The 12,742-nt window shown below is 27.0% G+C and overlaps 1 protein-coding gene across 2 annotated transcripts in view; it reads right to left on the reverse strand.

The window, feature by feature from the left end:
- Positions 1-67: 67 nt before the first annotated feature.
- Positions 68-12,742, reverse strand: part of Wdr37 (WD repeat domain 37) — a 23,093-nt gene continuing 10,418 nt past the window's right edge. For both annotated transcript variants that reach the window (XM_024362383.2, XM_014434371.3), the window contains exons 3-10: positions 11,769-11,903; positions 10,738-10,926; positions 10,327-10,502; positions 9,421-9,640; positions 8,296-8,434; positions 8,126-8,198; positions 6,485-6,661; positions 68-5,623 (exon numbers count right to left, since the gene is read on the reverse strand). In XM_024362383.2, the coding sequence (XP_024218151.1) occupies positions 5,498-5,623; positions 6,485-6,661; positions 8,126-8,198; positions 8,296-8,434; positions 9,421-9,640; positions 10,327-10,502; positions 10,738-10,926; positions 11,769-11,903 (1,235 nt within the window). In that variant the 3' untranslated portion in view covers positions 68-5,497. The remainder of the gene's footprint in view (positions 5,624-6,484; positions 6,662-8,125; positions 8,199-8,295; positions 8,435-9,420; positions 9,641-10,326; positions 10,503-10,737; positions 10,927-11,768; positions 11,904-12,742) is intronic.

A 12,742-nucleotide genomic window follows, 5' to 3' on the forward strand; every position in this document is an offset into this window, starting at 1 on the left:
ATTTGCACTTTTACATGTATCAATATATTTATTAAATACCAAATAGTTTGAATATAAGGAACAAATATTTAACAATACATCCAATACATTTTATTCAACTATGAACAACAATGTTAAATTTATAAATAAGAATAAAATAATTATTTTTAAAATGCAGCGATAGGCTTCAGGATGCTGACAGCCTTAGAAATCATGGTAACTGCATTAAACAGACTTTTTAGTTGTTTTTTTATATTCAGAGCATAAGCTCAGCATAAACCTAAACTTAATTTTATAATGACTATGTTTTACAACACTGCTGCTTTATATCAAATGCTAAACATAAAAAAATATACTTGGGTACTCTTGCATTTATGCTATTTGGCTTAGGATAATAGCAATATCTAATATTACTAAAATTATCAAAATACAAAATTCAAAATTAAAATATCATCTAGGCATGAGTGATGTAAACAGTTTACAAAGCTAAAAATGATAAAAACATACTTAGAACATACAAAAATTACAATAAAAAAGTATATAATAAAATATTATGATAACAATCTTTATTCTAGTTGTTTTAAAATTCTCAATGCGTTATTGATACATTATAATCAAGCTAATTACTTAAAATATTATCTCCCATTGGGAACTGTATTCAAAGTTACAAAAATTAGTGTTGTATATTACCACGACTATTCTAAAATTCTGTTATTTTTTAACATTTATTATAGTGCCAGAAATATCTGATAATAATAAGCATGCCATACACACATTAACAAAGTATTTAATAAAAGCTAAATAGGTAAATATAAACTTTTTCCAGCACACGACCAAAAATGAAAACAGCAAAAAGTTTTATTGAATTTCTTCAACAAAAGGTACATCACAATAAAATAAAATAAAGTACAAACAGGCTTTATTAAAAAATAAATGAACATAAGGAATCACCATACTCGTTTTGTAAAAGTAGATGAAGAAATTTAAAAAGAACACAAATTTTGTCTCTTTTGAATTCTGCTAGCAATGAAAAGACCTGTTTAATAACTTTGTGTTTCTCATTTTTCACTGCTAGGGGTGGTAAAAGGTTTCTTATTTTTAAAGAATGAGATCAGAGAAAAACATACAAAATAGCAAAATACTTCTACAACTAATTGAGATCAGCCTTCTAGCATTGCAGTATTTTTTTTTTTTCCATACACATTACTGGGAGGAAGAATTTTCACATATCAAATGTATAATAATACATCAGGAATATAATTTTCATATGTTATATGACATGTTTATTACAGTTAACTACTTGAGCACAATTACTAAATTATTGACTGCTCAACATAAATTTTAGTAACTAATTGCATTGTCAGCAGTTTAGTAAACATAAAGTAACTGTAACAAGACTAATTAACCCTGTTGCATGCTGAATACATATTTATATAAACTATAAATGGCAGTAATTTTAAGATAAAAAAAATGGCAGCATGGTCTCATTGAAATTAAAAAAGTAAAATATATATGTGCAAGTGTTTGCATAATATAAATGCACACCTACGGATCATGTGTGAATGGATTCATAAATTTCTTGAAAACTAAATAATGTTTTGTCATTAGATTTGTTATAAACAAATAACGCTTTGACTTCCCTTTTATTTTTAAAGCTGTTGCAGCTCATTTTTCATAAAGCTGGGACAAGATGGAGCATAATTTTCTGATGTTTGGATAAGCAAATAATAAATACTCCGACTTTTTCCAAAGAGGAATATTTTTTCCTTGTTTTTAAATAGGAACTAATGATTTAAATTAAAACGAAAACAAAAATCAACTAAGTTTAATAAAAAAGTATCATTTGATTGATTATAATTATTACAATTAAACTACTGAAACATATTTTTTAAATGTTTTAAAATATATAGAAACTCGGTGCTAAAAAAAAAAAAAAACCTAAATATAAAGAATATAATGATTCTTTTCATAAGGCAACAAATAAATAAATAATGCTGAAAGAGATAAGATTGGTAGAAATTTCAGTGAATTAAAATTATTTGACTCAACTGCATAGTTGAACAAAGGACTTTGTTTATAATAATTACATTTGTTACTAAGTAATTATGTAAGTATTCTGTTCACTAGATCTAAAATTCAAACTAAATTATAATTTAATGACTACCATTAATACACATCCACACAGTTTCACTGACAAATATGAAAACAAAAATATATTAGATTTATATGAATGACAATAAAGTAATGAAGATTAATAACCAAAATATGCAATTTTCATGAAGCAAATGAACATATAAAACAAATAATTTAATCAAGGATAAGATGGATCTATTTCCTATCCACTGCCCATTTTTTTTAAATCGAAACAATACACTATTGAAAAATATTAAGCTCAAATATTTTCATTTCACAAAACAATGAGTACAACTGGTAATATCCTATCAGTAGCTTCCTGCTTCCTATCATTTATTATTTAAATTCAGCTCAAAATTCTTTTACAGCTTTTTTTGATGTTAATTTTTACCACCACTCCGACCATATTCATGATTATTAATACAATTAACTGTTCAAAAATAATTCTATCATTGAAAAAGAAAGTAGCTTGCTTTAGGGACAAATCACAATAAAATTTATTGCTTTCAAAGTTGCTACAAAGAGCAGAATAATTCAAATGTCCACATACAATTTTCAGGAAATATGAAAATAGATTTCAAGGAACAATTGAACAAATAAATAACTTTTAAATAAAATTAATTTGATTGATGAATCTGTATTAACTCCTCATAACTGAAAAATACTGTACTATTTCAAAAATAGGCAGTACCCTATCATTGGCTTCCTCTTTCTAATATTAAAGGTCAGCCACCAAGATTTTATAAATTGTAGAAATAACTATATTATAAAAATTCAAAACATTAAACTCTTTCTTGTCCCTTTTCTCAAAAAAAAAAAAATTATTGCAAATTGATTTTGATGAATATTTTTATAGACAAATCCGGAGATAAAGAAGCAGAATTAAGGAACTCATTAGTAACAGAGATAATAAAGAGGAATAAATTTATCTGTCAATGTGTTAGTAAAAAGTCAATTTACTTGTAACAGACAATTTCGCTCTGCACACAAGGTTTATTATAATTTAAAAATCTACAATGTTTTTTTAAGTTAAAATGGTACTAAATAAAAGTGAATCAGAAAAGAGAAATACCATGATACACAATACATAAATGTTGATGAGCAAGAGACCACAGCATATTCAGGGTAAAGATAGGGAAATAAATTTATGTTTTTTTATTTAACTTAAAACTTTCATATATGATAGATAAAAGCAATTATAGTGGGTCTTCAATGATTTTATAAATATTTCCAGATTTAATATCGGAGAAATTTCTAATAACCTTAATGTATCTGAATTGAACAATACTTAATGCACCTTATAAGTAAGGTACATGAAACAAGTAAATCTTATCTGAGCAGATAAATAGTATCATGAGATAAGGCTTTGTTTAGACAGAGCCAGAGATAGGAACAGGTTCATTATGGAACGACATAAGTACATACTTTTAGGTTGTAATTTCCATAAATAACTAATACCTTAAATGCTATAACAACAATAGGCCAAATGGCTGAACAATGAGGCTCCCACAACAAGTATTATAAAAAGACAACCATTTTCAATAATTTTATTTATTTAATAATGATTTTTTTTTATTGCAATAATTTTTAATTATTGTAATCATAAATATTAAGATTTTACATTGAATATATATTATTTTTTTGTTTGGTTAAAGCAATATTAAGTGCAATCGATAAAATTAACCAGGAAATGCAAAATAAAGAAGTATTTTTGTCCTATTATCATATAAAATTACCCAAGTCACATCCTTTATTCATATATTTTGTTCTATTTACAGAAAAATAGAAGGAAATCACCGTTTCTTAAAGATTTTTTGCTAGTGAAATAAAAATTATTATTTAAAATAATTTATCAAGTAAAAATAAATAAATAATCTGATAAAACTTCATGATTCACAGTAAAATTTAAGTAAATTTCCAACAATACTTACTACTTAATAATATTTTTTACTTAATAAACTACTAGGTTGTTTTTTAATAAAAACGTTGAGTCATTTTTTTTTTCAGGGAGTGTTTAATATCATAAATTATTTCAATAAGGTATTTCTCGTTTATAAATTATAATTAACTTGCCCAGAAGCACCATTAAAATCCACTGATTAATTAAAAAAACAAACAGATAACACTTAAAATAAGAATAAAAAAAAACACATTTGATTCCATTTTCGTTAATAAGGACAAAATTAATAACAGGACTTACTTTATTAGAAAGTTACAGCAAGAGCAAATTTATATCTACAACTTAAGATTTTTAGTGAAAAGACTTCTAAAAATTATAATAAATAAAAACAATAACAGAATATAAGTGAACAAAATAAAATTAGTAGAATTTTGCTTTAAAGAACTTTCGACTTAAAAAAAAAAAAAACCCAAAAGTTATGAAAAATTATTGCTTAATATGAAGAAAAATTACTTTTTCAAATTCCGAATAGCAGAGCCATTCCCAATCAGTAATCCGCTACATCAATCTGGTAACTCCAGTAAATAGTAAGCAGGGAAGAGGGTAGGAAATTAAACGGTATGTAATATATGAGAGTTATTGCACCCAAAAGATATATATGACAGCACCAACTGCTTCAATTATTTTATTATTCTAGTAGTATCCTGATTGGCTGGGTTAGTGAGAATGTATTACATTTGAATAAAACCACTTTTAAATTATTTCAGTATCTTACAGGATGTGATATAAAGCCAATCATTTTAAAATTAAATATAATAGTGACCATTTCATGAATTCAAACACTCAAAATACAATGATTTAGACTTTCAATTGAAGATCGTATAACAATGAAACTGATAATAATATTAGTTGAACTAAAAAAACAAAAAAACTTTTAGTAATATCGAGATGTAATATCTCCATGTGTAGTCCTCAAATGGTTCAAGCCTGGTGCTGGATATATTGTCCTCTACATGAACAGCAGCACACTCACTATTTCATGCCAGTGAAAAGAGATGGGGACAATATATCTGGCAACAGTGTGCCCAAACTGGAGAAACTCACAGACACAATCTATATCATTATTATGCAGGATTCTTCCTTTACAATTTTAATAGATAGTTATTAGTTGATAAAAAAAGTTTAAAAATTGTCTGGTAAATAAAAGATAAGTTTGATAATTTTAATGATGTCATAAAAAAATCTACTTAAAAATAATTAAAAACAATTTAAAAAATAATAAAGATTTTTATTTGAATAAATAATAATTCTAAACTAACTGGTGTCTACTAGGGAATAAAAAAAAAAAAAAGGAAGGTAAATATGCAGGCAAAAATTCATCTTGTCACGTGAAGACTGTAATTTGTCCAAGAAATGTTTCTTTAAATCATGGAAATAGAGGACCAACTGAAACAAATGGTCAAAAATCCAGGCAGAAGGAAATAATTACATATCCTTTGTATTCTGAACGTTCCATCCAAGAGTAAGTCTGTCAAAGCCACAAGAAAATAAATTGCAGGAAGCAGAGGGTTCATTTAGCCAAGCAACACTGCATACCATCCTTTGATGACCCTGAAACAACATATGAAATAAATATTTATATAAATATATAAAATTTATAAGACAGAAAGTAATTTAGTTAATTTATTGTAGTCAGTGAATAGAATGCGGAAATACGCATCCAAGAAGCAATGTTAGGGGAAATTTCATATTTTAGTAGAATTTAAAAGAAACATTAATTTTGAACTATTTATTTTTTTTCATTGGTAGTGAAATGTAATCTCCAAAACGATGGCTCAATCATGGGTTAAAACAAATTATTTAGGAAGATATGGTTTATAGACAAAAAATAGCTTTTAGTTCTAAATGGTACTGAAAACTTTATGATAAAGCCAATAATAACAAAAATTGTCACTAATAATACATAATATGGTTAAAGGTAAGAAATGAAGAATTGAAATGGCTATCTAAATCAATGATAATTGAAGACTGAAGTGGAAAAAATAACTTGCACTTATTCTTAAATGTTCAGGAGAACAAAGTCTTTCTTTACACTTAACGCATTTAATCATATACATTTAAGCTTCTATTTTCCCTGTTTTAACTTAACGCCTGTCATCTAAAAATCTATCAGAAACTGTTGTTACTTACTTTTAAAAAAAATTAATTAACTTGTTTTTCTTCTATAGTCTTCAAAGAGAAGATAGATAATAAACTTGACAAGTATCAAAACAAAACAAGATAAAAGTTCTTAAAAATTAATTTTCACAGTGGAGGCATGTAAATGATTAAAAATAGTAATATAGTTTAAAAGAACATTTCATTGCAACACTAAGTAACAAACTTTGTCAATAGTAATACTGTGTTAATATATAAAAAGACATAATGATTTAAAAAATTAATGCTGATAGTAATTAAGAGTAATGCATTTACCTGTCTACTGCTTCGACTCAATCGGGCAATCCTTTGGCCAGTCATATCATACAGACGAATCTGTCTGTTATCATGAGGCACAGCAATTACACCTGACAGTGAAATATCCACTTTATTCACAGCAGAATCAGACCTAATGGTTGCAAGAGGAGACCTCATATTTCTTAAATCCCAAACCTGCAATGTAATAAATATATTTTATATTAATAATATTTATATTGAAATATAACAACCATACACCAAACCTAGTGATACAGTTTTATTTCTAATTAGTAGATTCGTACCGAATAATCTAGTGATTTCACAAATTGCACTCAAGAGCACCAATAAGTATGATATATAAGGAATAACTCAAGGGACCCAAATGTAAACTGATCAAACAGCATTCTTTGAGAGAGTTGACAGAGGGAACTAGTAATGGTGCTAAATGAACCGCATAAAATTATTTAAATTCAGCACTTGGAATCACTTTTCCTCTTTAGTGCCTCTCAGCGTAGAGGAGCATTCAGCAAGGAGTTCCGCGTTTCCCTATTTCCCACTAGGTTCCTTCACCCTCACCCTACAGAGTAGCTCATTGTAGTCAAAATATGACATCCTAGGGCGGACCCTAGGTCTTCTGCCATCTGGGACATACTATCCTGTGTTATCTATCCTGATAACATGGCTGAACCACCTCAGCTGTTGAACTTCTGGATATTTTTCAGTGGGGCTATCTGCAACTCCTGATGAATCCTTTTATTGCAAAACTTGGTCCCTCCTTGTTTTTCCTTCGCAAAAATTCCATTTCAGCAGCGGCGATTCTGCTCACCTGTCATTCTGTTATTACCCAACTCTTCGCCCCATACAAAAGTATGTGCAGATACACTGTCTTGAAGATGTGTAGCTTGACAACTTTGCCCACTTATCTCTTCCCTACCACAGTGTTACACATCTGGTAGTAAACTGCATTTGTCTAGCTAATCCTGTTAGATATTTCTGCGTCTACCTTCCCAGATCTGTCTATCACTGTACCTAGGTATGCCTAAGTCTGTCACCACTTCTAATTCCTCTCCGTTACAATATATGTGGATATCCTTCTTCTTTCTTCCAACTTGTAGGATCTTACTTTTGTTGGTATTTATAATCATTCCTTTTCTATGGAGCTCTTCATACCATTCCATAACTGCCAATTGCAACTTTTCCACTGAGTACCCAATCAATACCGTGTCATCTGCGTACATAATAATTCCTACAAAGGAAAATGATACAAAAATAATTGCTTAACGTTATAGCACTTGGAACATAATCTATTAACAAATAACACTGTTGTATACCAGCTCAATGAAGTTTCTTGCAGTTGAACTGGTGATGAGAAATATCTTTGAATAAATGAATGAACAGATGGAATAAAGAAATATTTGTTGAAAGAATTTGTAAAAGGAAGAATGGATGGAAAAAATTCAGATTCTTCAATCAATCAAAATTCATAGTCTAAGGATTCATTATGAAATATAAAAAATTAATAAACCTAATCAACAATATTCTATAAATAACATTTGATTCATAGCAAAGGAACTAAACAAAAATAATTGGAGCATTTACATAAAAAATATATTGTAACAAACTAAAACATAAAAGTATGGTGAAGCAATGTATGTTTACCTTAACAGTTCTATCATCAGAACCAGAAACAACTTTGTCCTCTTTTTTTGTGAATAAAGCAGATGTAACAGTACTATAAAAAAGAAATTATGTATGAAATAAAACAAAATAACAGTTAAAAATGATTTCTTTAAGCGAAAGGTTACAAAATGATACTTCAAAATACTAACTCAGTGTGGCCTTGGAAGACAGAAACTGAATGTATTGGCTCCCTGAAATCCCATAAGCGAAAAGTTGTATCTTGAGATGAAGTTACAACAAGTTTTTGTGAATGATGTGCACAGGTATGAGTTAATTCTTGATCGTGACCTTGAAATAAAAACACATTTATTAGAAAAAAGGGAGCTCAGGAAAATTATAGCAATAATAGGCAATTAGGCCACATAAACAAAAAAAAAAAGGAATGAAAAAAATAATTTAATGACGGTGCAGTTATCTTTCATAGAAACAACAAACATTTAACACATAAAAAAAAACATATTTTGGAATGAGTAGGTTTATTTATTTATAAACTATACAACAAAACTTCATTTTACCTTTTACTTTGCAGTTTAATTTTGGCATAATTTATGAGTGGAAATAGTAGATTTACCAATTCCATATTCAAGAAAAAAAAATAGATTTAGATTATAAAAGGTGTTGGGTTGTTTTGTATGGGTAAACAATATAGTGATCAATAATTAGGAAGGAATTTAGATAAGAAAAGAAGGGGCATAAGATTAAAACAATATAACTAAATGATAATACTTAAGACTGAGGGGAATAAAGTTGTTGATTTAAGTCATGAGGGATTCTTAGATAAAAAGATTGTTTCACACTAAGTTATAAGTTTGATCTGATCTATATTTATGAAGTTGTAGTCTTGTATAATAATTATCTTTCTCTTGCCTATTGACTAAGAGGTGCACTACTGATTTTTAGGGGAAAGGAATACATTTTGATCACAATTAAATAACTGAATGTACAGTCAAATAACAGTCTTTGTAGTTTTTTTCCTAAGTCTACTGAAAACAAATAAAAATTAATCACTTGTAAGATTAACACCTTTATTTTGCTTGAAAGAAATATATAATGCTTTTCTATCAAACTTTCATATACTGGTTTCCTTATGACCTTAGATTAAGAACATGCAATAGAAGCTACATTCAACGTTATTTATTAAAAAACCAAAAATGTAACACAGACCATTAATCGGTTGAACCTTTCAATTGTTAATTATAAAACATTATTATTATTTTAAATTATACTATACTATTTTTCTTCTTTTTTCAAACTATAATTAATACAAATAATACCTGTCAGAGATTGTAGAAGATCCCCTGTCTCAACATCATACAGTGCAGCTGTTCGATCCCAACTAGCTGTTACAACTTGATCACCTCCTGGTAGCCAATCAGCTGCAGCCACTACGCCACCATGTCCTGTCAATTCAGCAATTGGTGTACGAAGAATTGGTGATCTTTCAGGATCTTCTTCAACTTCACAAGTTGTCTCATCATCTGATGATACTGTTTTCTATTTGGAAAAAATGACAAATTTAAATGATAGTGAAAAAAGATTTCTACTATGAACTGATTTACTACTAGTGCAATTATTTTTATTTTGATGTTAAACAAATACCATCTTCTACGTTATTTTTCTGCAATTACTAAGAATGAATAAACTATAGAGACAATAATGCATTAAACAAACAAACATTCTCTTACCTTTCAACATTTGAATACATTTAAATACAGTATAATTATGGAATTAGAAAGGAAAAAATGAAAGTGCAACAAATTTTATTTACATATTGGTTTTAATTTATAATATAGTCATTTAGTTATAAATGACATTATTTTAAAAAGATCAAATACTAAAAAGTCTTAACACTTCTTTCGATTTAGACGAAATAGCAATAGGTAATTGTTTTTAATAAACTTGATTAACAATACTCAAAGAAAGATTCAAAATTTTTTTTCTGAATTGTAAATTTGAATAATTTTTAGTTCATATCATAAGTGTTTCTTCACTATATATTAGTTTCTTGTACTTATAATATGAACATTCTTTATCTTTTGATGTATTTATTTGTTAAACATAATTTTTGTTTAGGTTTTATCATATTTTGAATTCCAATTTTTAATTAAACTTTTAGCAGTTATTAATTCTCATACCTATTGAATGTTTAGTGGCAAATAAATAAATTCATAAAAACTCACTTGAGGCTCAAGAAGACTTAAAGCAAATTGCCATATGTGAGCAGACTGATCACCAGCAGCGGTTAGGACTAAATCCTTAGTAGGATGAAACCTGATTGAATTGACTGATCCTGAATGTCCGGTGTAACGTAACAAACACTTTCCACTTTCAATACCCCACACACAAGCAGTGTGATCTAAGAAGTAAAGTAAAAGTGTCGAATGAATAAATATTTTGAAAACGAAAAGAAAGTTTATATTCATATATAAATATATATTTAATTATTAAATTAATTACAATACTACAATATCAATATTACAAAAAAATAAATTTAAAAATTAGAAAAACATAAAAATAAGTTAAATTTTTTTTTAGTATCAACAAATAACAATATAACGTTACATAGAAAATGTTGTATACTTAGAAAATACCTGCAGAAGCAGTGCCAATGACAAACTGTCCAGGTTTGCCCACAGATACATCCCATACACCATCTCGGTGTCCTAGGTATTCCTTAATCAAGTTGCAATTTACACTTGGTGTTTTAAAGCTTGAAACAATTTTACTAGTCTGTGCTTTAAGCTTGTGTGCTGTTTTCAACTTCTGTGATGAACTAGGTCCTGTAAAATATACAATATAATTTAATTTTTGTAAGCTAAATAATGAAACATAAAAGTAGTGTTAATAAAAATTATCAAATGATTTCCAAAAATTTTGATCAGGTTAGATTTTTATTTTTTAATTATTGATTTTAACCTGCTTTAAAATATAATTGATTATATTTCTTTACTTTTAATTAAATTAAAGTGGTTAAATATATAAATAAAACAAATGAAAAGTTTATATTTCACATACTCAATATTTATAAGAGTATATATTTAGGTTTGTTCCTACACTAAGACCGAAATCACAGATATCAATGACACTTAATTAAAAATTATATTATACTCTAAAATATTAATGTTAAAAAAATATTTTTTCAATATAAAAAAAGTTTTTTTTTTTGCATATGGAGAGATAGTATCTTTGAAAATTATAATATTTTAGGAGCTAAAAGACTGATTTAATGGGAAAAAAAGTCCTACTTTGTGATGAAATTAAATCTTGCACGTTTCAAAACAAGAGATTTATTCATCTTTCAGCATGGCAATACTACCCCTTCTAAAGCATATTCTACATCCTAAAATATAAAATGTTAATGAAAGTTTTTGATTCTGAGAACATACTTTTTTGCATGAACTTTGGGACATACAAAACTTCCCTAGTTTTGGTAGAGATGAAGCAATAAGATCTGACATAGTTCTAAAACTATTTCAATATCAAAGTCTGGCTTGGATACAATTTTCTTGTTATAAACAGGAGTAGAATCAATCTACTTGGAACATATACAACCTCTGCATAATCAAATAGAATAAAAACAAATTATTATTTAGCTTATTTTAGTAAATCACCATTTTTTTACCTTTTTGCTTTGAACTAACTTTTAAAGACACTTCTGGATGATCAATAGCATCTTGTTTTTCACCAACACCATGTTTATCAGAAACATAACATTCTTTTTCCAATTTTTCATTCAGACATTCAACCTTTTCTTGCACTAGAAAAAAAAAGAAAATTATAAACAATAACATGAGTATAGTGATGAAAAGATGATGTATATTACTTAAATATATTGCACTAAGCCAATACAGCCTCAGGGTTAGAAAGAATTTAAAAAAAATTCTAATAAACATTAGAATTGCAAAAAAATGCAGAATGTTAGAAAATAAATTATATAATATAATAATTATTAGTTAAATTATTATTATTATTATTATAAGGATTATTTTAAAATAATAGCAGAATGATTAAGATATTGATAAAATTTTAAAAAGATAAAAATGTAGAAAACATGAGAATTTATTATTTTAATAACAAGAAATTCCACAAACTCAAATTTATTATTAAAACTAACATTAACTAGTGGAAATGAGTTCAAAATTATTAAATAATTAATATTGCTCGCATAAATATACAAAAAATGGTGATATTACAAATACAATGTACCTAGATACTGGAATATAATAGAATGAAGATATATAAATAAACAATATGTTAAAAATATAAAGTGTAGTGCTATACACAGGAGTTTGCACTTCAATATTATTGCGTGTATTTTAAAATAAATAATTGAAAACCATTGGATCAAGTTTAAAATTAAAAAAAACCAAACTAAAACTAACATCTTTTGTGAACCAGATCTTGTTAACATTTAAAAAAAATGAATAGAAGCTAATTGTTAAAATTTATAGCATTATTTCATTCTATGTCCTACCATCAATAAAAACTTTGTCAGGTCGACTATTTTTTTTTTTAATAAATAAAATATATTTCTTTGATAAAGAAAACTTTTAGGAGACACTATATACATACATATATATACATATGGGTCTCTTA

This window comes from Halyomorpha halys, unplaced genomic scaffold (assembly GCF_000696795.3).
Source record: "Halyomorpha halys isolate HHAL.00 unplaced genomic scaffold, Hhal_1.1 Scaffold1357.1, whole genome shotgun sequence".
Taxonomy (NCBI): domain Eukaryota; kingdom Metazoa; phylum Arthropoda; class Insecta; order Hemiptera; family Pentatomidae; genus Halyomorpha; species Halyomorpha halys.